The following is a 24,536-nucleotide window of genomic DNA, read 5'->3' as shown; positions in this document are numbered from 1 at the left end:
TGGGAGGCCTTGGGGGGACGCTGTGGAGGGGCTCCTGCTCAGGCATGTAGGCCCGGCCTGAGGCCGCTTCCTTCCAGCACTGGGATCCTGGGATTGGCCTATCTCTGATGCTAGAGAGAAGGGCCAGGAGGCTGCCTTGGCCTGAAGAGCACTAGGGAGGTGCACTGAAAGCTGCTGGGCTCACTTTCAAGTAATAGCAGGGAAATGCAGTGTGCAATTATTGGGCACCTGCTACATGCAAAGGGCTATGGATAAAGTGCTGGGCCTGGGGTGAGGAGGAGCTGAATTCAAATCCAGGTGTAGCACTCACTGGCTCTGGGACCCTGGGTGAGTCACTCCTCCTGCCTCAGTTTCCCCAACTGTAAAATGGAGAGAACCCGAGCACCTCCCTCCTAGAGAAGGCTTGAATGCGACAAGGCCTGTAAAGTCCTTGGCACAGGGCCTGGCACTACAAGCATGAGCTACTATGGCTGCTGGCCTTGTCCAGTCCAGGCTGAGGCCAGCCCAAAGCACTGTGGGACCACCCAGATATCCTGGAGATGCCTGGCTGAGCTGAGGGTGTGAGGTCTGCACAGGAGGCCAGGGAGGAGGCTGCCTGCCTCCAACCTCTCCAGGACAGACCTAGCCTTGGGGAGCCCCCAGAGGCCCACCCTGACCGTGGAGACCAGACCAGCAGTGTTTGGTCACAAGGTCTGGGAGGGGAGACTTGGGCTCTCCAAGGCCTTTCGATGCCACAAAGAACCTTGAGGACATTCTCTCGGCTAGAGTCAGCCTGATCCCCTCGTGTTACAGATGAGGAAACTGAGGCCCAGAGGGGGCACCACTAGCTGTGGGGCTAGGGCTTGGGGCTGCCTTCCCCCGGGGGCCCTGGAGGGACACAACTGATGCCTGTGGAAGAGGGGCCCAGGCAGGGCCCAAAGTGAGGTCTGTTCCCCCCCCCCCCCAAGTGAGGGCCGAGGCCAGGGCAGGGCCATACCTCTTGAGCCACAGGAGGGCCTCCGTGGCCGAGTTCCTGACCTGAGCCACATCGGCACTCACTTCGTGCAGCACAATCTTCTGGAGCGTCGTGAACTCGGCCTTGTTGGTGATGTACTTCTGATTGACTTTCTACAGGAGATGGGAGGCCGCCAGGAAATAAAGGATGGAAAGGGCCTGGGTTCAAATCCCACCTCTGCCACCTGCTGACCACCTGGCCTCAGCGTCCTCGTCTGTAGACTGAGCTGGAGCTGGGCTGGGAAGAGGAAGCTCCTGGGTTCAAATCCTCCCTGGGAAGCTTAATGCGGCCACGGCCTGGGGGCCGCTCCCTCGTGCTCCAAATGAGGGGCTTGAACAGCCGCCTTTGCTCCGCTCCCCTCCCCTCCCCTGCGCCTGGGCAGGATGGCCCTGTGGGCTCCTGGCCCCCCGGCCTCCGGGCCCCTGGCCTCCTCGCCTCCCAGCCAGCACAGGGCCCTGGAGTGTTGGTCCTTAGCCTCGGTGCCACCTTCTGCTTTGGGCCTCCTCTTTCTCTGTCATGGCCAGGGGGGGCGCCCAGCTAGTCCATGGCCTGGCAAGAATCAGAACCCCCCTCAGCGGCCTGCTGGGGGTCCTTTTCTCTGCTCACCTTAATGTTCCCCACGAGGTCCATTTTCACAGGAGCGAAGACGGTCGGGCCGAGCTTGTCTGAAGGAGAGATGAAATGATTGTTTTCCCTCTGAGTCAGCCGGACCACTTGCCGGGCTGCTCTGGGCTGAGATAGCTGGAGCTGCCCTTCATCCATAGTCACAGCCTGTGCCAGGCCTTCCTGGGCCCCGAACCTACCCTCCCCCCCCCCCCCCGCCCCAGGAGGCTGCAGCTGCTGGGGGTCCATCGGCCTCCTTCGGCCACTGGCTGACCTCAAGGCAGGACCTCCCTGGCTTCCTCCCTAACAGGAATCTCCCCTCCCACAGGAAGACCCTCTTCCTCGTCATGGCAGCCTTCGGTCCATTGGTTCCCCTTTGAGCCTGGCTCTAACTCGCTGTTTCTCGGTGTTTGGCGGCTCTCCCCCTCATGCTGGAAGCTCCTCCAGGGCAGGGGCTCGGGCACACAGCCGGCGGTGAGTGCATGCTCCTTGTTTGGGGGGGCCAGGCTGGCCCACAGAGTCTGCATCAGTGCCTCGTCCACAAGCTTCTCCTGGCTTCCACCCCCCCCTCCATGGCCTCCAATGAGCCTCCCTCCTTCCCTCCCTCTTCCCTTTGGACCCCGACCTCAGCCTTGGCTTGGCCAGAACTGCTTTTATTCCTTTGTGGGAAAAGCCCCCTTCTGGGCAGAGGAGTGGGGAGCACCGGAGAGGTTAGGAGGGGAGGTGTCTTACCTAACACCGGGACGACGGCGTAGCATGATTCCAGGAAGGCCTCCGTGGGGATCCCGCTGTCTTCCAGGAGCTCGATGTCGCTAAAGCTGCCCATGGGGTGACAGAGAGGGAAACGTGGCAATAAGGACCCCCACACTGGTCCCAAGGCGTGGCACACTCTGGGCACAGCGAGCTCTGCCCTGCCCTCCTGGGCCCCTTCTGCCCTTTGGACAGACGGCGCTCCCTCCCCCAGAAAGTATTTACACCAATTCTGGATCTAGTCTTCCCTGTCTGTGTCGTCCCCCCCAGAAGGTCTGCGGCGGAGCGTGTTCCTATGTCATAAATCCACGTCCCGCCACGATTCTCCCTTCCCTTTGCTGTCTCCTTCCTTTCTGTTGTTTGGTCCTTACAGTCCTGCATGACTCGGACTCCACAGAGGTGGCCAGGACAGCGGCGTGCTGGGTCACCTCCCCCTCCAGCACTTTTTATGGATGAGGAAATAGAGGCAAACGGGGTGAAATGACTTGTCTGGGGTCACACACTAGGATGCGTCAGAGACTGGATCTGAACTTACAAAGAGGAGCCTTCTTGAATTCAGGCCTGGCTCTCTCCACTGCCCCAATAACAATGGCAGCTAGACTGCCTGCTAGCAACCACTTTACAAAGAGCATCCCATTGGATGCTCAACAACTGGGGGAGGGTAGAATCTATTATCCCTATTTTACAGCGGAGGAAATAGAGGCAGAGGTTAAGGGACTTGTCCAGGGCCACACATCAAGTAAGTGTCTGAGGCTGGATTTGAACTCAGATCTTCCTGAATCCAGGCTTAGGGAGGTCCTTGTGCACAGAGGAGCCCCAAACACCTAGCCCACTCAATCAAGGCTTGTTCCATTGAGCATGAAACTTTGGAAGGACGACAGGAATTTATTCTCATTTCACAGGTCAGGGAACAGGCTCCGGGGAAACAGCTGGCCCCAGGCTCCCTGGCAGATCTAGGCCAGGAATAGAAACAAATGCTGCTTCTGCTGCGAGCATCTGCACCAGCAGGAGCCACAGACGTTTTTCCAAGGAAGCGCGTTCCTCGAGCTTCCAAAGGGCCGGCGTGAAAGCAGGTTTAAGGATGCTCTGAGGGCAGAAAGCCCCATTTGTCTTTATTGTTCTGGTGACTCTCCTACCGCAGGAGCTGCCTGCTCTGTGGCCCCTGGCACTGGTTAGGGGAGAAGCCTTGAGGCGGGGACAAGACCTACCTTGTGTTCATGGCACTGAAGAACGTCTGCACCTCCTCCTCTTCCTGGGCCCCAAGAGGCATCCTGGCAGCACTCGGCCCCGGGGGCTGCTCCTGTGGGGGCTCCACATCCCTCTCCACTGGAGAGCCTGGATCTTCGTCTCCATCATCCTTGACTTCATCACTTTGGACTTCAGAGGAGAAGAACAGAACCATCGATTGTGAGTGCTCCTCAGGAGGGCACCCGAGAAAGGTGGCACCAGCAGGGACCAAAGCGTTGTTTTTTTTTTTTTGTTTTTTTTTGTTGTTGTTGTTACGAAACAAAAACATGGTTTTTGTTACGAAAAGCTCTTCCCTGTCTCAGAACGACTCCTGTCTACTGGTTCGGAGGCAGAAGAGCAGGAAGGGGTGGACCATGGCCGAGTGCCTGGCTCCTGCCAGAATCCTACGGAGCTAAGGGGCCGGGAGATTGGGCTCAGGTTCCCCTGGTTTTTTTCTGAATGACAGCTAAGAGCTCACAGCTTTGCATTCCTGACCCATCTGCAGAAAGCTGGGCCTTTGGGGGTGAGGAGGGAAACCATTTTTGAAAACTCTCCACACAGTAAGAACAGACTAAAACACCCGGGCAGAGAGCCTTCCAGAGCTTAGATCTGGGGCTGTGAGGATCTGGTACTCTGCCCAGCCACTGGAGGCACATCACTACCCAAAGTCACACAAGACCATAAAACTGGAGTGGGAAGGGGCCCAGAAGTCATCTAGTCCAACCTCTGTTCCATTTTAAAGATGAGGAAACTAAGGCTAGACTTGTGTCCGTCTTCTCTAGCGAAGAAGGAAAACCCAGCTGCCTCCTGGATCCCATCTGGCGGTGGGCACGATACCCCTCCCACGGTCCCCCACTTCTCCCAAGAAAGGAGGGCTGCTGATTTCATGTCTTCTTCTGGGCTGAGATCCTTTTTACCTATTAAAGGATCTTCTCCATTTTCTTTAGCTGCCACGCTATTTCCCATCTCGGTGGGCTTCATATATAAGGGGCTCTCGTTCTTCATCAGGGTTTCTTCAGAATCACTTATTTCTGTATTTAAAGATCCGTTTTCACAGCTGTTCAATTCAATCTGCCTAAAAAACAAAACCCCAAAACAAACGACAAGGCATTATTTGGTCAGGAAGAGCATTATAACGGAATAGCAGCATCTCACTTTATAAAAAGCTTTCCCGTCCCAGGCCTCGATGGGGCCTCACAAACGGCTGGGGAAGCAATCACTGGCTCCTCTGGGGAGGGGAGGGCCTGAGCCAGGGAGGTGTAGGCCCAGGGAGCTCCGGAGGAGGCTCTCGGCCACCCAGGATCCCTCCTGCAGCTGCTGTGGCCGGGGGCTCTCTGTGGCCTCCCTTCTCCTCCGGGAACATCACCTAAACGCTGGGCCTGGGCCTGGGCCTCCGTGCCGGCTCCCTCGTTGGGATCTAAGCGTTGGAGGGCACGACCTTCCCTTTGCCTGCGTGTCCCCAGCCCTGAAGCGCGGTGCCTGGCACACAATAAGTGATGAAGACACGCTGGCCGCCTGGCCAAGTACTTCTTCCTCGTGTATGAGTATATAATTGTGGTGCGTGCGGTAGAGTATGGGACACGCCATACTCTGTGGGGCACATCAGTGTGTGCCAAGGACTGTGCTCAGCACTGGGGATACAGAGAAGCGGTCCCAGCACCCAAGGGGCTCCCGGGGAAATAATGGGGGAGACAACAGGCCGACAGCTATGAACAACCAAGACAGACGCAGGATGAAGCGGGTGCCATCTTGGTGGGGGTCTGGAAAGGCTTCTTGGGGCATTACAGGGCCTGCAAAGGGCTAGGCCCTCCCTGTGCGAGGGGCCGGGGACTCCTTGGACCGAGCTCATGTGGGCATCAGAACCAGGGCAAGACTAACGGGCCTGGAAAGTGCCGTCTTTAGCAACTCGCACGTGTCTCCCCTGCCCGGGGTAGATGACGTCTGCGTCTCCCAGAAGCTGTGAAATAGGGGAGGGGGCAGCGAGCAAGCTCGTGGCTTTCCCAGACCAAACCCCCCTTTGCTCCCCTCCTCGCAGGAGAGGGACACGAGCAGCATTTGGGGTTGGTGGTTTTCTCCCTTCAGCTGGCTCGGCTGCGTTTCCCCCAGACACCCCTGGATCTGGATCTTGGCAGGGTCGCCGTCAAACCTGCCAAAGGCAAGACTCAAACCCAGTCTGAGTCCAAACCCAGAATTCTTTCTGCTCCAATGCCACCAACCCGAAGAGAATCCGGGAGGCCACAAAGTCTTGATCCTTTTTTTCTAGCCTATCGAATTCCACTCATAAACATACACGTGGCATCTTTTCCCGCCTGATGGAGCTGGGAATGACTTCGGAACCCTTCCGAAGGCAAAATTCTAACCTCTGCGTAGCCCCAGAGGCCGGGGGTGGGGGGGGGGGGGGCGGATCAAGTCGTGGGAGAATCCAGCCCTCACAGGAGACGAAGTCGGGGCTCGCTGCCCGTGACTTCTGTCCTGGGGAGCCGGCACGGCCCGGGAGAGTCCGGCAGGCCCCGGCGCGCATTCTTGCCACAAAGGACGAGACAAAGCAGGACGTACCTCTCCAGGGTGCTGTGAACAGGGAGGATGGGAAGCTTGGTCTGAAAGGAGAAGAGAGAAATGGTCACACCAGCCACCTCCAACAACCCGTCATTCTGGCCAGCTGCGAGGCCAGGCCCGAGCGCGACCCGCTCCAGAAGGCAGCCCCAAGTCCGCTGATCCTGAACCCCCAGCCCGGACGGCCATTTGTTCCGGCACTGGAGCCCCTAAGGGCGGCCTTCTTTCCCCGGGCTCTGGCCATGGCCTTCTTTTGTAAAAAAGGTCCTGAAAACCCTCCTTTGTCATTCTAGCCACTAGGAAACGGGATTGAGAGGAGGCCACAGGCTTGACCAGAGGCTGCCCAAGGGCTCTGGGACACCAGAGAGCAGGAGTGCGTCCTCTGGGCAGCCGAATGACCACATCTAAATGCTGTCCGGAACGACTTTTCAGAACTGCAGACTCTCTGGGGTGGCGGGAACCCCTGAGCCCGGCTTCCCTCTCCCAGAGCTCCTCCACGCCGCCCCCACAAGGAGGCTTCCAACTTTGGCCTAAAGAAGAGCTCTGCTGAGAGGGGACCCCCAAGGAGGTGCCGCCCCGGAGGGCTGCAGGTGTTAGAAGAAGGCCTGAACTTTCCTTCTTGTACCCAGAGGCCAGACCCAGGCAGAACGGGAGGGTGCCCAGGGGCCAGGCTGGCTGCCAGGGGAAGCTCTCCCAGTGAATGGAGCTGAGCGAGGCTGGAGGGCCACCTGCCGCGTGTTTGCGGGGGGATCCTGGGTCGGGGCTACGCTGGACTAGAGACCTCAGACGGTGCTTCTAGCCCGAAGACCGATTCCTGAAACGTGTCCCCTTTAAATGCACCGGCCAGGCAGGAGACGGTGCTTAGGAGCCCCCCAGGGTGACGGGAGAGGAAGCCTCACCTTGCTGGGCTTGAGCACTGCCAGCCGGGGGGAGCCGGGGGGCGTCCGGTAGAGCAGCTCCGAGGTGAAGGCTGTGTTGGCGATCTGCATGCACTCCTCCAGGGTCTTCAGGAACGTGTTGCAAGTGGACTTGAGCAGAGTTCCCACGTTGATCCCCTCCTGTGGAAGAAGGGCCAGAGGGGAGACGCTTTACCTCGTGTCGAGGAGCGCCCGCGGGGTGGGCCACGTGCCTCCGTCCTACCTTGGGGTCTGCCGCGCCGGCCGCCGTGGCTTCTTTTGTCCTGTTGACCTGCTGCACGAGGAGGTCGCAGTAGAGCCTGAGCTCAGACATTTTGGTTTTCAGGGTCTCCGTGTTTTCTGTGAACTCTGAGGGAAGAAGATGTGCCGATGAGCACGAGGACGAGCGAGCCAAACGCCTACCACGGCGGAGCCCCACGTGCAGGGCTTCACTGGCCCGCGGGGGCCTGCATCGAGGAGCTCCAGGACGAGGAGGGCCCCAGGGGTGCCCCGGCACGGCCGAGGGGGCCAGCAGGCCAACCTTCAAAATCCGAGCAAAAATGCTCCTGCATCAGCCAGTCAGTAAGCGCACGGCAGGCACCCGAGCCTGGGGAGGGTCTATCCTGCCTGGGGGGACGATGCGGGTGTAACAACAGGTCGTGGGTCAGCACAAGGGGGCCGCGAAGGCCTCACGGAGAAGGGGAGCTCCTGAGCTGAACTCTGAAAAAGGGGAGATTCCGAGAAACAGGAGGGAGAGACTTTTTTTAAAGTGACGTCTTCCAACACGCACCCCTGAGACAGCCGCTGGGTAGAGCTAAGCTAAGACACACGGGGGGCACCCCGTCCTCAGGAAGCTCTGTTGAGGATGCTCTGGGACTCCCCTCGCCCCCCACACCGTGAGAGGTCCCTTGGGGGGCTGGGAACTGCCCCCTCCGCAGAGGGAGGCCCACCTGGGCCATCTTTGCTCCTCAGACAACTGTCTGCCCTGAACAGGCATCCATTCTGGGGGACAATCTGGAAGGGTGCCCGCAGCCAGGCAAGAGTTAAAGGAGAGGACTCGGGCCTCAGAACGGTACCATCTAGTGGAGTGACTTGGACTCGGGTAACAGGCTAAACACCAAGCAGCCTAACATGGGCGCCCACAAGTGACGAGGAGGCGCCAGAGCACGTGGGGAGGGGTCGGGGAGGGGCGCGGTCTGCGGTGACCGCCAAGAACTGTGCTCGGATCTCTTCTGCTTCTCGCCGTCTCTCAGGCCTGGCCTAGCCAAGCCATTCTAGTAAGCTCACGCAGGCCAAGGCCCGAGTCCCCCGGGGCTGCCTGGTGACCTGTCACAGCACGGTTAGGTTTCTCTCCTGAGGGGCCAAGTCGGACAGGCCAAGACGGGGAAAGCGAGGCTGGGCGAGTCGGGGCTGAGGAGCGTGACAGACCCCGCCGCGTGCCAAGAAATGACCGACAGTTAATTACTAAAAGGAAAGATCTGCGTAAAGCCCAGCGAGGGATCATCTCCGGAATGACTCGTGTGGCCCCTCCAGACGGACAGACCCGATAAGGAGAAAGGAGGAAGCCCCCGTGTTCCCCGTCGTGCACACAGATGTCTTTGCCAAATGATGCTTCTCTGTGGGGGAAGCAGGGATGGGGGCGATTTGGGTGTTTTAATGTCACATATTAATTTTAAATACAATTTTAAAGAAGGACATGAAGCTTCTCCGGGATTTTCAAATGAAAAACCTCCTCCAGTGCCCCGTCAGGCCACTTACATAAAACCCGTTCTCCAGGCACTGGCCAGGCGGATTTCTTTGGGTTTCAGGTAAAGACAGTGTGGAGAAGTGTGATGGCAGCCTGATCTGATGCTTCTGACAGCTAGTGCCTGGGTGACCGGGACCAACGTTTAACCTCCACGGGCCTCAGTTTCCTCATATGAAAAATGGGACAGTGAGCCTCCGCGGCCTCTAAGCCCCTTTCTGGGTCCAAAGTTATGATCCTAAATCACTTAGCCCCCTCGGGCCTCAGTTTCCTTGTTTGTAAAATCAAAGAGTGGGCCAGGGTGGTCTCTAAGGACCTTCCGATGGAGATCTCCAGGGGAGTTTAGGAAACAAAGGCTGGCCACGTCAAGCTCTCTGATTTCCCGGGGAGTCAGAGCTAAGCCAGAGCAGCGGGCTCGCCTGAACAAGGGCCTGATGTGATGGGGGGCGGCAGGGGGCAGGGCGCTTCGTGGCTAGAGCAGGGAACAAAGTCAGAGTGGGCTGCCCCAACCTCAACTTCCCTCCCTGCAAAGTGGGGGTGCTGTTCTTTCTGGGTCCCCCAAATGCTCTGACACCCAGAGGGTTGCCTCCCACCAACATTTGTGACTGAGACTCAGCTCTAGAGTGAGGACCAGCCAGGCTGCCCATTGGTCGGCTCTGCCCTCCTCGTGCATCGGGCATCGTCCTCTCAGCCCTGGTGCCTGCCGGAGCAGGGCCGGCCCACTTCTTTGTCCAAGAACAACATTTGCGTGTGTATTAGGTGCCCCCTCTAGGCCAGGCACCGAACCAGGGATACAGAGACTAAAATCAAACGTTTCCTGCCCTCAAGAAGTCTACATTCTGCCGGCCTGGGGAGGGAGAAGGGGGTCTGGCAGCTCCCAAACACAGTCATGGGGGTGGAGGAGGGGGGGAAGAAGGGAGGGGAACAGATGAGGACAGGCATCCCAGGCACGGGAGACCTCACGCGCATGGAAGCTGGACCCAGAGCTGAGAACAGGGAACACCCAACAGTCCAGTGAGGCTTAACAGAGCGTCTGGGAGGGAAGAAAACTGGAATTCAGTTGCCCCTCACTATATGGCGGCTCACTTATCGCGGCTTCACTGTATTGTGGGTTTAAAAAAAAAAACAGATCTAATTCTGTATCGTGAAATTTTCGCTACGTCGGGGGATGCTGCGTTCTGTATCCTGGGCACTGATTGGCCCAGTGTTTATGTGTGGGAAAGGCTTATAGGAGAGCGGGGAGGGTTTAGAAAGCCTTAAACTACATATAAATGATAAAATAAATAGGACGCTGCTACTTATTGGATTTCTCCTATCACTGTCCATCTGGGAGGGACGTGCTGGTTCTTGAGCAGGGGACTGGCAGCCCTGGGGATGGGAGGCTGGAGGGCCCGCCTGGACAGTGACGGAGCACCAGGGGACCCAGAAAATGAGAATCAGGAGGGAAACTCCTCTGGGTGGCCTGGGACGGCAGGCCAGGGGGACCCAGAGACAAGGCGGGTCAGGAATACTCGCCTTTCTCCTTCTGGGCCCTGATGTCCGTCAGGCACGCCTTGGCCGAGCCCAGGGCCACGAGCCAGCGCTGCCGCTCCGCCACGTTTCTGGCCTTCAGGTAGAAGTACTGCTCGCCGGGGATGATCAGGTCCATCCGCGTGTTATCTGCCGAGTGAACTGGGAGCCGAGAGCAGAGGATTAAAACGCCCTTTCCAGCCGCTCTGGGCAAGCCTTCTGGGGCCCCCACGTAGAACACCTGCTCGTCGGCTGTGAGCCTCGGCTCTGACTCCAAACGAGGAGCTGGAGGAGATGGAGCGGAAGCGCCCAGAGCAGAGGCACCGCATCACCCACGTGGGCTTAGATGAGCCGGTGACGTCGCCATCCTCCCTAGCACATGCCAAAATCTTAATGCCAAAGGCAGTACTTTAGGGCGGTGATGGCAAACCTTTTAGAGAGACAGTGCCGGACCCCTCCCTGCCCCTCCCCCATCCCCCATAGGGGAAGGAGAAAGCCCCTCCGTGCCTGAGAGCGTGCCATCTCTGGCACCCGTGCCATAGGGTCGCCATCACTGTTTGGGGCATTCATTGGAGGAGGGTGGAAGGAGGTAATGCAATGGGGAGAAAATTCTGTTTCTCTTTCTACTTCCCATGAAAAGCAACCCCCAACAGGGCCATTCTTGGGGGCTTGGTCATGACCCCTCCCTCTCCCCCACTCCTCAGTGGTTGGTTCTCGGGCATTCAGGAACCTCCGGCTTTGTGGCAGGTCCCAGAACACTGAAGCGGAGCTCTAGGATGGGGGAGGGGCTTCTTTGTTCATTCATTTGACAAATGATAATGAATATTATAATTTAATAATAAAATCCAGAGGCAGAGAGCAAGCACCTCCTCTGCCTGTTACCAGGAGGGAATCGCAGCAGTCACATTTACGCGGGGCACATTGTACCCCTGTGAGGTCCTGCTTCCTCCCAATCACCTAGTAAGGCAGGTGTTATTATCCCACTTTACAGAGCAGGAAAACGGAGGCTTAGAGAGGCTTTCCCAGGGTCACATGACTCGGGAGTACAGCTCATCTAACAGCACAGGTCTAAGAGCTGCCCTGCCAAATGGCCTTCGCAGATATTAAAGCCCGAGTGAGGTCAGCCCCCGCTCCCGGTCCCTCTGCATTGAGGTCAGCCCCGCTCCCGGTCCCTCTGCATTGCGGTTATCTGCCAATAGACACCCAAACACGTGCCTGCATCGGGTGTCCCGCCCACGCACGTGCTCAGGCCAGCCAAGTTCCCAGAATTCCTTGCTTCACTCGTGAGAGGCCCAGGAGAGAGCAGGGGCGCCCCGGGGACCACGGACAGCTCCCGCCGCCTCACCTTGGATTTCACAGACCGCCATTTGGATGCTCCCTTTGCAGCCCTTCCATGCGTCCTCGGGAGAGTCATAGTAAGACAAGATGCCGCCACACAGGAGAAACCACCGCGGCTGCCAACCTGCAATGAGAGACGAGAGGCGTCCATGCTGCTGCGCCCAGCTTGGCAGAGCCCCGCCCCCGGGGAGGGGCACGGCTGTCCCCTTTTACAGAAGAGGAAACTGAGTCTGAGGGTGCAGCAATGATGGGCCCAGAATCATTCGTCAGGAAGAGTCAGAGGCGAGTTTCCAGGGTCAGAGCGCCAGCCCGGAGGCACACCAAAGGCATCTTGGCTGAATTCATTCCCTTGAACCTTTGACGGTTTCCTGGGAACCCCAAGTCTGAGGCTCTCCTTCCTCCTCAGACAGCATCCTGGCGGCCAAGGTAGGAGGGTGGGGAGGGGAAATGGAATCCTATGGAGGACCTCTGCTGGGCGAGAAATGTTGGAGGAACCGTGGAGACCTTGTAGGAAGAGATGCAATGAAGGGAGTGACACCAGGAGAACCGGGTCATCCTGTCTAATGTTCAGCATGAGAGAGAGAGAGAGAGAGAGAGAGAGAGAGAGAGAGAGAGAGCGCCACCGGAAGGTCAAAGACCTCGGAAAGGACACCAACGCTGAACTATGCGCCCATCCTGCGATGTACAGGGAAAGGCATGCCCTCCTTCCCCTCCCCTCCCCCCCCAGCTTAGTAGGGACACTCTCCATCTAGACCACCATCTGGCCAAAGAGAATCTGAATATCTGTACATTAAAGATGCAACTGAGTGGCTGAGTGGACAGAGAGCCAGGAGGTCCTGGGTTCAAATCTGACCTCAGACACTTCCTAGCTGTGTGACTCTGGATAAGTCATTTAACCTCCATTGCCTAGACCTGTTTGCTTTTCTGCCTTGGAGCCAATACACAGTACTGTAAGATGGAAAGTAAGAGTTTAAAAAAAAAAAAAAGATACATGAGGCATTGCCTGCCAGAGGTCCTGGGAGGAAGAGAACCTTCTGCCTGTGGGCTGGAGAAGCTGGGAATCAGGGAAGGGCTCACAAAGGAGATGGCCTTTGAGATGGTTGCTGAGTCCATCCCTTCTTGTGGCAGATTTTCCAAAAGCAAAGTATGGAGTCTGGAAAGGGCAATCCTGGCAGAGGGTTTGACCAGAGCAAAGGCCAGAAGGCAGGAGATAACAGCAGAGTATACAGTCCAGTTTGACTAGAGCAGCCTATAGAAGAGGACAGGATGTGGTAAGTGTGGAAAGGTAACTTTTTTTTTTTTTAAACCCTGACTTTCCATCTTAGAATCAATACTGTGTATTGGCTCCAAGGCAAAAGAGCGGTAAGGGCTAGGCAATGGGGGTTAAGTGACTCGGCCAGGATCACACAGCTAGGAAGGGTCTGAGGCCACATTTGAACCCAGGACCTCCCATCTCTGGGCCTGGTTCTCAATTCACGGAGCCACCCAGCTACCCTCTAAAACAGGGGTCAGCAACATATGGCTCTTTCTGCAGGAGCCATAAAGTCAATTTTTTTTCAGGTGCTGTTACAGGAGCGGCACTGTGAGCGGCTCTCACGAAATTACATTTTAAAAACAGTGGCGTTTATGGCTCTCATGGCCAAAAAGGTTGCCAACCCCTGATCTAAAAGGTAATAACTCTTAATAAGTACTTCCTAAGGGCCTATTCCTTCTAGGTACCTGCAAGGTGATGGAGATAAAAGACAAAAATGAAAGGTGGCTCCAGATTGGACAGGAATTCTTTTTTGTTTTCTTTTTAACCCCTTCCCTTCCACATTAGAATCAGTATTATGTATAGTTCTAAGGCATAAGGGTGGTAAGGGCTAGGCAATGGGGGTTAAGTGACTTGCCCAGGGTCACACAGCTAGGAAGTGTCTGAGGCTTCTCTGTATCCCAGCATTTGGCACATAATAGTAAGAGGAACATTTATGAGGCCCCTGCTACGTAAAGGGCTAAGCACTTTACAAGTATTATCTCACTTGATCCCCACAGCCACTCAGGAAGGTGGGTTTTATTATTCCCATTTTGTGGATGAGGAAACTTGAGGCAAACAGAGGTTCAGTGACTTGCTTGGGTTCACACAGTTCATTTCTGAGGTTGGATTTGAACTCAAGTCTTCCTGGCTCCAAGTCAACAACTCTGGGAACTAAATGTCTGCTGACCTACTGAAATATTTATTGTGGGTATGAGGGATTCTAGGAGAAAGTGAAAGACGCCTAAATCGTAGATTAGGAAGAACAATGAATTTTGGGTAGGGAACAGAAGACTTCCCTCTATTCTTAGGTCTTTGAGAAGCACAAATCCCCAATACAAATTATTTGTTACACACTAGCACGGGTGCTAGGTGCAGAGGAGCCCCAGAACAGGCCCTGACAGCAGGGAGCTACTGTCACCTTTACAGTCTGTTATAAAGAAATATAGAAGGGTACTATACTCCTAGGGGATATATGGATATTGGTGAGGGAAGCTGTGTCTCTGTATTCCCCTAGGTTGCTGGTGGGGGAACACCAACCCCAATCACCCTGGCTGGATGTTATAATTCTCTTCAAAATAACAGTGCCCAGGCAGGACCCTAAATGGTCAGGTGGATGGGTAACCCTTTCAGATCCCACCTGGGGTTGGATCAATTATTAACATTGGACTCTGATTAGCCTTGGATCTCGTTGTTCATCTGACTGCGTTTGCTCCCTCCCCGAGGGTCTTGATATAATGACCACTCAGGAAGATACTTATTAAATGCTTTATCTATGATCTTAATTAGGGAAACAATAATCAGGATATGGAATGGGGACTGAAGACCCTGTCAATCTAATATCTATGATCTATATGATCTAATCCCTCAGACCTGGAGGCTATTGATTCAGTAAAGCTGGAGCTATTGTTCTTCACAACTCCTTCTGATTCAGCTTGGCCACTGCCTAACCAGAGAGAGTCTGCTCTGCTGGATGCAACTGTATTGATGATTTTTCTCAGCTTTCCTATTATCAGTTTGTGATGTGTTAGCCTTCACAGCCTTCAGGAAGTAACCACCCTTTTTTCTTTTTAGACCTCCCTTCCTCCCATTCACCACCGGGGCCCAGAGAGCTAAATAGCTATGATGATCCAGATGCCAAAAGATATAGGGATGCCTAAAGATCTAGGGAGATTTAGAGAGGACCAATGACCAATGGTCAGAGACCCACAAATCAATGGTCAAGGACCAAGACCCCAAAGATCAATGGTCAAAGGCCCCTCCCAGATGGCTATTGGGATATTTATACTCTCAGGCCAACCGACTTTTGCCCCTGGCTCACAGTGTCTGGGAACATTCTGATGTCTCCAACTGTCTCCCCTGTCAATCAAGGTGAGACCCACATTTCCCAGGGTTTGAACATAATAAGACTCAAGCAAGGATTTCAAGGCTGAGGAAACCGGAAGGAGCAAGAGAAGCCCCAAGGGCTGTGCCTGGGAGGACACTGGAGAGCAGAAGTGGGGGGTGGTCTGGGCAAAGATGTGGAAAGAAGGCATGTCGGGCTGAGGAACAGGAAGGTACAGGAGGAGAGGGGGAGGATGCCGCCTGGCAAAGTGGGCTGCAGCCAGATGATAAAGGGCTGTGGAGAGCTGCTCGGTAGGATTGCCCTCGGAGGGTGTTCCTGTGGCACTAGAATTTGGGGGCTGCTCCTTCATTTTACAGAAAAGGAAACTCAGGCCTGGAGAGCGAGGGAGTGACAAAATGAAACCTTCCCCGGGGAAGGGAGAGACTGTGAGGGCCTGGCCTGGAATGGAAGCGAAGCCATGAGCTTGGAGCATGGCCAGAAGGGAAAGATGCCACCCTGGAGGCGGGGGTAGGGGAGGGAGGGAAGAGCAGGAGGCCAGGTGAGGCTGGAGGGCCCGAGGCTAGAAGGCTTGGTTGTTTCTAACCCTCAACTTCCAACTTGGCCTCAGTTCCGAGTCCCTTCCATCTCTAGGCCTAACACTCTCTCCACTGAGCCACGAGCCGCCCCATAGCGAACGGTCTTCTTAAGAAAGCAAGGGGGAATTGGAGGGAGAAACAAGGCTCTGCCTCACAGACGTGGGACCCTGAGGCAGGGATGGCTGGAGCTGGGGAGGGAGGCCAGAGCTCTGGGGGTGGGAATCATCCGCACAGAAGTCACTGCTCCGCTGGGGAGGGCCCACAAGGGAGAAGGCCCACTCCTTAGAGCCTCAGTCAATCAACAAACATTCGTTAAACATCTACAGTGTGAGCTCTGGGGACCCAGAGAAAGGCAGGGATCACCCTCCAAGGAGGAGGAGGACTTGCAGTCAGCACCAAGCATACCAAATACGAGGCAGGTTACTCCAAATGGATGGAGAGGAAGAAGGGCAGGATTTGGATCCAGCTGTGGAAGGCAGCATTTGGGCTGAGTTTTGAAGAAAAGCCAGGGAAACAGAAGGGAAGCAGTGAGGAGGGACAGAAGGGCGGGAATAGCTAGGCATGGGGCCTTAAGTAACTTGCCCAGAGTCACCCAACTAGGAAGTGTCTGCGGTCAGAATGGAAGCCAGGACTTCCCGTCTTTCAGACATTCAGATTTGTTAGCCCAGGGGCCACGTGCCTGACTGGGCTTTGGCAACCACATAAATTTAGAGAGGAGTCAAGGAGACACCCCTTGAGTTCATGCTGAGGTCTCTGTCCCCTCTAAGACAGCTCTGTCCCCATGGGGGCCACAGGCTGAGGCTCTGCTTCCCCCAATGTCCCACTGAACAAGCTGGCCTTGTGCCATTTTCCAAAAGGTTTCTGGTTAAAGGAAAGTGAAATTCAGGAGGTTGGCTGAAGCCGCCGCGGGCTTAGCACCAGGACCAGGGAGGGAGCCACAATGCTCTACACATCCCAGACGTCACTCTCAGGGACAAGAAGAAACATGGCAGCCCGTGCTTGTGGCTCTTCCTCTACTTTCCATGGGGCCCTTCCTTTGGTGGGTGGGTCTGGCTTGGTTCTGAGAGTTCTACCCAGATGGCCTCTTGCAGAGCTGCCTGAGGACCAGCTAACTGGCTTCAGTGGCCGAAGGCCAAGCCGGCGCTTCCTGACCCCGAGTGGCCATTCTCTCCACAAGCTTGCCACGGCCTCCCATGAGGCTTCCGTGTTTCTCCATGGGTCTGGCAGAGTGGGATCTGCACTGGGCCAGGGAGGAGGAGGCGGTTCTGACAACAACTTCGCTGTGTGATGTGGACACTGGCCTTGCTGGGCCAACGTGCCATCCTCGGTGAAATGGAAATCCCTCACTGGCTTTGCTAGGTGATTCACATAGAATGCAGAGAGGTAAACTATGCCCCCAAAAGCACCTTCAAAGGCATAATATGTTATCTAGGAGTATGAGCTCAGGAAAATTCAACATCCTTCCTCCAAATGGCAGCCCCTAAAGAATTCCCCAAATGTCTCAGGTTCAGCTCTGCCTCTTGGATCCAAATGGACTTGAAGGGCTCCTTCACTCTCCTAAGGGCCTGGCCGGAGCCTAGAGATCCAAAGGGCTAGAAGGAACCTACAAGGCTAGCCATTGCCTCACTCCTCCATTTCACAGATGAGGAAACTGAGGCGGAGAAGGGAGAAGGACCTGGTCAGACCTGCCCAGGGAGCATCTGGGCCAGAAGATCCCCTCCAGAGCTGGCATTTTTCTCCCACTCCCGCTGAGGAATGGCCTCTGGGATGCTTATAGCAGCCCATCAGGAAGTCTTGAGGTCCACTGGCTGGAGACTCTGAGTGAGTCCTGTCACTCCACTGGCCCGAGTTTCCGTCTCTGCTTGGATCGTCGTCCCAGCTCAGGACCTGGAAGAAGGTTGGAGCTCTGGCCTGATGCTCTGCAGCGGTTGGTTCATTTGTTCTTAATGCTCATCTTAGGCCTCTACAAGAGCCATGGAAATTGTCAGAGGAGGAGAGGATTTTAAGCAGGACTGGAACTCGGCTCTTCTTGCCTGAGGTCAGCTCTCACGTTCTCCCCAGGAGAAAGCTAAGGAACATTCACAAGCAGGATCTGGCATAGATGGCCTTTTGTGGACAGTGAAGCATTTTCAGTCTATCTATTATCTCACTGGGTCTCCTTTAGAGAGGCCAAGGCTATTTCTGTCCTCATTTTGCAGTTGAGGAAACTGAGGCAAGCAGGATAGATGGCCTGCCCAGGGTCCCAGTTAGTGTCTGAGGCTGGATTTGAACTCAGGACTCACTGGCGTTGGGCACAGTACCCATCACTAGTCTTCAGCACTAGGTTTTTTTAGTCCTGAGATGGGGGACATCGAGGACCCGAGGTGTCTGGCTCTAGCTGTCACATGGTGGGAGGCCACGGAGAAGCAGACTTGGGGGAGGACCGGGGGCTGGGCTCCACACCAGGGGAGGGGGAGGAACCCCCATAGCAGCTCCCTAGAAGGATCTGACTTCTGCTTGGCCCCAGGGCTGAATGACATCAGTACAAGGTGCTCCGCTCCAGACTCAGCCTGGACCATTCTCCCTCCTCCTCTCCCCATCCTTGGGTTGGGTCGTCCAGGCTCCGGGAAGCCTTTCCTCCTTCCCAAGAGGATCTCTGCTGTATCTGGCCTCTAGCTTTGGGGGTTTGCAGGTAGGGAGCTCCCCCGACACCCGGTGCGTCATGTGTGCTTACCGACCGGCCAAAGGTCAGAAAGAGGTGGCTTTCCTACAAACAAGGGAAAAGTGTCCGGAGGAAGCAGAAAGGCCACCTGTTGTACTCGGGAAGGCATCCAGGCAGGCCTTGATGGTTCCTTCCCAATCTGCGGTTCCGTTAGAGGAAAGGCGTTTGCCAAAGTCCACAGCCACAGAATTCACGCCTTTCCGGCCTGGGGCTGGCGGGAGCCCAGCGGATGCTCCTGTTGAAGCCTGCAGCATTCTGGAAATAGGGCTCAGCCACCTGGAAAAATCTCTTGATAAACCTTTTGCCTCCAGAGTTTCAGAGACCAGATCCAGGAGTAACCAGAACTGGCTGAAGCTTCTACTGGGTTTAAATGCAGAAAGCCTGGGCAGTGCCAATGGGCACCAGGACATGATGCCCAGTGCTGCCCAAAGCAGGAAACAGGACTTGTCTGAGGAAAGTGGCCCAGAGGGCTGCAGGGCAGTCAACAACATTCATGGTGACCGAAGGGCAAGTGCAGAGTCCGGGACATCCTCAGGACATCTTCCTCTTTCTGTGGGGCAGTTGGGCGGCCACCACCAGCCTTGATGATGCCCAAGAAAAGGCCAAGATGAGGCCAGAGCAGAGCAGACCCTCCGGACGGGAAGCCGCTGATGACGTTATAACTGGTGCCAGGCGATGAAAATCAAAGCAGAATCCCACTCCAGAGGGCAGCTGCCCGCTTCTGGCTGCCCACTCATCCGCTCTTCCTCCAAGGCGGGCAGAGGCGACAGTGCTAGAGAGCGTGCGGAAGGACAGAATGGACTGAGGAAGTGACCCAGGACTGGGCAGCTGGGGAGAAGCCACATGGCCAGAGGGGAAAGAGGAGAGCATTGCTGCTAAGAAGAAAAGCGGGAGCAAGACTGAATGAACCCCATCCTTCTCGCCCCATTTATTATGCTGGCCGGAAGGCTGATGCTGATGCTTAAATGTTGAACTAGCCGGGAGCATCACTTAAAGAGGGGACGGACTTGGGCACCTTCTCGCACCATGACCACCGGTGGCACCCGAAGCTTGTCCTAGCTCCCCCCTTTAGAGTCCCTCGCCGGCACATGCCCATGGGCTGCGCCCAGCTGTCCAGTCCTGGAACAGGAGCCCTTCGAAGCCTCTGCTTCCGCCTGAGACTCTCCATGGAAGCCACCGACTTTCTCTGAAGATCTCAGTCACTGAGACGACATTTCTTCTGCATTCTCTCTTTCCTTCCTCGGTAAGAGAAGAGCCGAAGCCCTCTTACAAAGTGTCCGAGAGCCAACAAATCAATAATCGGTATCCGCGCCTCCCTGCCTCCCTCCACAAGAGGCCTCGCTCAGTGCTCTCAGGACAGAGGCAGAGTTTCACTCGAGCCCTGTGGAGCGGAGCTTTGTGAGGATGCGCTTGGAGGTGTCTGTCTGTACAGTGTTGCTGCTGCAGGACAGACAACTCCCCGGGGCTCTGCTCGCCTCATCTGGCGTCCGTTCGGAAACATCCCCCTGAACACTTCTCATAGCACATTCCTAGAGCAGCGCTTCTCCGATTTATGGGCAGTTTCTAATTCTTCTAATTCTAATTTAGTTTCTAATTCTTCGCCCATGTGAAAACAGCTACTAGGAATAGTTTTGTACGTCCTTTGCTGAAAGTCTGCTTCGCTTAGGATGAATTTGTCAAGGGAAAATGGGGTTGGCTTTATGGACAGAGAACCAGGCCTAGAGAGAGAAGGTCCTGGGTCCCAATTTGACCTCAGACACTTCCCAGCTGTGTGACCTTGGGCAAGTCACGTCACCCTCGCGGCCTAGCCCTTACTGCGCTTCTGCCTTAGAACCAATACACAGAATCTATTCTAGGACAGTAAGGGGTTAGAAGAAGCCTAATTTCTCCCAGAAACGACACTTGCTCTAATTCCCTCCCGTCCCTTCTCCCCTTTCCATCCTGCTTCCCTACAGAAGCAAATGTGTGTGTCTTCTTCCCTCCTTTGACCAATTCAAAGGAGAGAGATGCAAGTGCCCCTTCCTTCTTGTCTGAGCACAAGCCAATGAGGGGAGATCATCCTCCCTCCCCCCCTCCATTCGGGGAGCCCTCCCAGGTCCTCTATCTAGCTGGGCTCCTTCTCAGATGCCCGCCTGGGCCGCCGGGTCATCTCCCCTCCACGAATGCAGGCAGCTTTAGCGCCCGACGACAGCTCCTTCACTTGAGCTTTTTGTGCTTCTCTGGAGGCCATGTTGGCTTCAGCTTTCTTATGGTCACTTTTAATAGGTCATTCTTGGTCAGTAGCCCCCAGCGGCTCCCCACTCCTTCAGAGTAAAGGCGGCCACACTTTGTAGGGTGCTCCCGTGCGGCCTGACTTCTTTTCGGCTCTTTGCAGTCTTTTTTTTTCTATGATACAGAAACTCTGGATTTGGGCTGGACCGTTCCGGGGTTTTTCATTGGAGATTTCTTCCCGAAAGTGGCTGGCAGACGTGCTCGAGGGGACCCAGGCCGCTCTCTTTTACGCTTTCTTGAAATCTGTCCACAGTAGACCAAAACATCTCGCTTTACCTCTATGTACGTCACCCCATTCGAGTATGATTTCCAATTCCAGGTGTTGGTTTTTCTCTCTCAGAAAAGTTCTTCTCTGAGTCATCCCCGGCACTGACTCAAGGAGGCTATTTTTTCCTTCCTCTTTTCCAACCATCATGTGAAACGTGAGTAATCCCAGCCCCGAGGCTGTGCCTGGTCTGCCAAACGGAGGCATGACCAGTCCCGACCTATCCTGCTTCCTCCGGCAATGCAGCTACATAGGAAACTGTGCACACGGGCGAATGGAGGCTGTGTAGAAGGGTGGAAGGTACCAAGTTTGGAGTCAGAGGTCCTGGGTTTGAATTCTGCCTCTGCTGGGGCGCCAGGGGCAAATCACTTAACTTTTTTAGGCCTCAACTGTCTCCTCTGTAAAACTGGGGGACAGGATTGGTGGCCTCTGAGGTCCCTTCTACTTTATAGGATGTTCTGGCTCCCCGGCTCTGGGCCTCCAGTGGATCAGACTGGATCTCCATGGCTTCTGACCTAGATCTAGGATTCTGTGGTTTATGAGCCAATGAAAGGAAAATCAAAATATACACTACAAATAACAGTAAAAGGAAGTTCACTGGAGTTCATCTCAAGGAGAATCCGCTGAACAATCTCCATTGGGCCAGACGGTCAGTGCCCTGCCGTGTCTGCCACAGACACTACAGAGAGCGACGCACTGAGCAGGGGGAGCGAGACTGCAGTAATGTCCGAGGACACAGACGGTCCCAAGCTGAAGCTCCATCTTCTTCCATAGAAATGGTTTCTCCCTGCTGCTGCACGGCTGAATCAGGATCCTCGGAGCTATGGGAGAACCAAGGGGCAATGAAGGCCAGGAGACTGGCTGCAAGGAGGCAGCAGCCTGGTCCGGCAATGACCCACCTCGTAGCATCTCTTGTCCCTGTTCCCTTTTTTCTCCTCCAATGGCCCCATTCCAGTTCGGGGCCTTCACCTCTGCCTTGGGTGACTCAGGCTTCTAGTGGATCTCCTGCCACTCCAGTCCATCAGCTCCCCAGCTGCCAAAGAGATGCTCCTAAAGCCGGGGGCTGACCTTCTTAAGAGGATGTGATGATTTAGACATAAAGAGTGCTACCATAACCAAATTAGGGGAACACAGAAGAGTATGCCTGGCAGGTGTTTGGAGAAACAAGAGAAAGAGAGGACTATAAGATGTAAAATAAATAATTTTAATGATATTCAATGAAAAACTTTTTGTACAAAAAAACCCTGAATGTAAACAAGATTAGAAGGGAAATAACAAATGGGGGGGGGGGAGGAAATTTTATAACAAATTTCTCTGATAAAGGCCGAATTTCTTAAATTTATAGAGAACTAAGTCAATTTATAAGAATATAAACCATTCCCCAATTGACAAATGGCCAAAGGATAGGAACAAGCAGTTTTCAGATGAAGACATCAAAGCCATCAATAATCATATGAAAAAAATGTTCTAAATCCCCCTTGATTAGAGAAATGCCAATTAAAACAATGGAGAGGCACTACATGTTGGAGGGGATGTGGCAAAATTGGGATACTAATGCATTGTTGGTGGAGTTGTAAACTGGTCCAACTACTCTGGAGAGCCCAAAGGGTTATAAAACAGTGCACATCCTTTGTTCTAGTAATACCTCTTGTAGGTCCGTGTCCCAAAGAGTTCCAAAAGGAGAGGGAAAAGAGCTATTTGTACACAAATATTTATAGCAGCTCTTCCTGTGGTGGCAAAGAAATACAAATGGAAGGGATGTCCATCCATTGGGGAAGGGCTGAACAAACTGGGCTCCATGTTGGGGATGGAGTGCTCTTGTGCCTGAAGAAATGACAAGCAGGACAATTTCAGGAAAAGCTGGAAAGATCTGCCAGAACTAACGCAGAGAGAAAGAAGCAGAGCCGGGAGAGCCTGGGACATGGTAACAGCAATACTGGACGACTTGGTGCCTCTCAGGCATGCAGTGATCTGGGACAGTCCTGGAGGACTTAGGACGAGACACTCCCCACCTCCAGAGAAAGGCGTGTTGGAGTCGTCCACATGTCAGCGTGTTCATGGTTTTATCGGGGGTCTGGCTTCTGGACTGGTGCGCTGCTCTTACAACAAAGGCCAATATGGAAGTGGTTTTTCATGACAATAAAAAGGACAAAAAAAAAAGGTGGTGGCTCCCTATGGTCTCTACTATCCCACGCAAACTCCTTCCTCTCGCTCTGGCATTCAAGGCTCTCGGTGACCTGAATCCAGACTGACTTCTATGACTCCTCGTTGATGCCTCACCGTACTTCATCCACATGGCCTCCCCACTGTTGCCCGAACATGCCCTTCCATCTCCCACCTCTGCAGAGGCAGATCTCCAGGCCAGCCATGCTCTCCTCCTTTCTCTCATCTTGTAGGCTGACCAGGCCAGCAGTCTACACTCTCCTCCCCAGCCTGCCCTGGCAGCATTTTATACGGACTCGGGCTTTGAACCCAAGTGGTCAGAGCCTAGATCTTGTGCTCTTCCTCTTGTGCCATTCTAGATCTACCCGAGGCTCTTCTGCCTCCATCTTCATCTGCCGGAGGACAGATGCCCTGAATGCCTGGGCCTCTGAGGGATCCAACGGCTAACACCAGCTTAGTCTCTGCATGACTGACCACAAGTTACTCTTTGCCTCGGTTCTCTCAAGAGAAGTGCCTCGACCATGTCAGCAGAATCTGAGGCCCATGGAGCCTTCCTGTCTTCTTTTTTGGGGGGATCCTCCTGGGAGTTCAGAAGTCCAAGAATCAAAACCATTCATGGCTGAAAGAGGAAGCCCCATTTCAGCATCCCAACAAGTGGCCTTTGTAATGACCTCAAGAGATGGATAACTCACTCCTCCTGGAGTTGGGGAGAGCCCATTTCATGGGGGTGGGAGCAACTTTAATGGTCAAAAAGTTTCTCTGATTATTTTTTTAAACTCTCACCTTCCCTCGTAGAATTAATACTGCATATTGGTTCCAAGCAGAAGAGTTGTAAGAACTGGGCAATGAGGATTAAGTGACTCGCCCAGGGTCACCCAGCTAGGAATGAGGCCACATTTGAACCCAGGACCGCCTGTCTTTCAGCCTGGCTTTCCATCCACTGAGCCACCCAACTGCTCTCAGTTTTTCTGATTGTTGATCTGTCTCACTTGACTCATTCCCTGAGCCTAGTTCTGCCCTCTGGAGCAAGGCAGACCAATTCTGTTTTCTTCTATGTGAGGACCCTTTCATATATGAAGACAGTTATTAGATTCTCCTTCCTTCAAGTCTTCTCCAGGAGGGATGTTCTCTGGAGACTTTCAGCCCACTATACAGCACAGATTCAGGCCCCTTACCTAGGTCCTGGCCCCTGAGCTGAATGCACTCTAGCTTGCTCTCTAGAAATAAAGACAATCAATGACTAAACATTTATTAACCTCCTACTCACAGGGAGCGAGGTGTGTTGTGGATAGACTGCTGGCCCTGGAGTCAGATGTTGCCAAGTGTAAACCTGGCCTCATTCACCTTCTAGCTCTGTAACCCTGGGCAAGTCACTTACCCCTGTCTGCTTCAGTCTCCTCCTCTGTAAAATAAGCTAGAAAAGGAAATGGCAAACCACTCTAGGATCTTTGCCAAGAAAACCCCCAAAGAGTCAGAGATGATTGAAAAAGGACTAAACCACAAGGTTCCTACATGTGCAGGGCACTGTGCTAAGCACTGGACCATCCTCAAGCAGGGGCCTGGCCAGCTTCCCTTCCCCTATCCTGGAAGG

General features: G+C 54.6%; 1 protein-coding gene across 1 annotated transcript in view; it reads right to left on the bottom strand.

The window, feature by feature from the left end:
- The window catches only part of PLEKHA8 (pleckstrin homology domain containing A8), a 30,142-nt gene extending 6,991 nt beyond the window's left edge, over positions 1-23,151 (bottom strand). Inside the window, exons 1-13 of the mRNA XM_044678869.1 lie at positions 23,063-23,151; positions 21,480-21,603; positions 18,259-18,291; positions 11,622-11,820; positions 10,283-10,438; positions 7,268-7,392; positions 7,027-7,185; positions 6,131-6,171; positions 4,492-4,649; positions 3,556-3,724; positions 2,330-2,415; positions 1,601-1,659; positions 977-1,107 (exon numbers count right to left, since the gene is read on the bottom strand). Coding sequence (XP_044534804.1) covers positions 977-1,107; positions 1,601-1,659; positions 2,330-2,415; positions 3,556-3,724; positions 4,492-4,649; positions 6,131-6,171; positions 7,027-7,185; positions 7,268-7,392; positions 10,283-10,438; positions 11,622-11,820; positions 18,259-18,291; positions 21,480-21,603; positions 23,063-23,151 — 1,529 coding nt within the window. The remainder of the gene's footprint in view (positions 1-976; positions 1,108-1,600; positions 1,660-2,329; positions 2,416-3,555; positions 3,725-4,491; positions 4,650-6,130; positions 6,172-7,026; positions 7,186-7,267; positions 7,393-10,282; positions 10,439-11,621; positions 11,821-18,258; positions 18,292-21,479; positions 21,604-23,062) is intronic.
- Positions 23,152-24,536: the final 1,385 nt, after the last annotated feature.

This window comes from Gracilinanus agilis, chromosome 5 (assembly GCF_016433145.1).
Source record: "Gracilinanus agilis isolate LMUSP501 chromosome 5, AgileGrace, whole genome shotgun sequence".
Lineage (NCBI taxonomy): Eukaryota > Metazoa > Chordata > Mammalia > Didelphimorphia > Didelphidae > Gracilinanus > Gracilinanus agilis.
The sequence above is the reverse complement of the archived record's forward strand: the minus strand, read 5'-3'. Positions and strand labels throughout refer to the sequence as shown.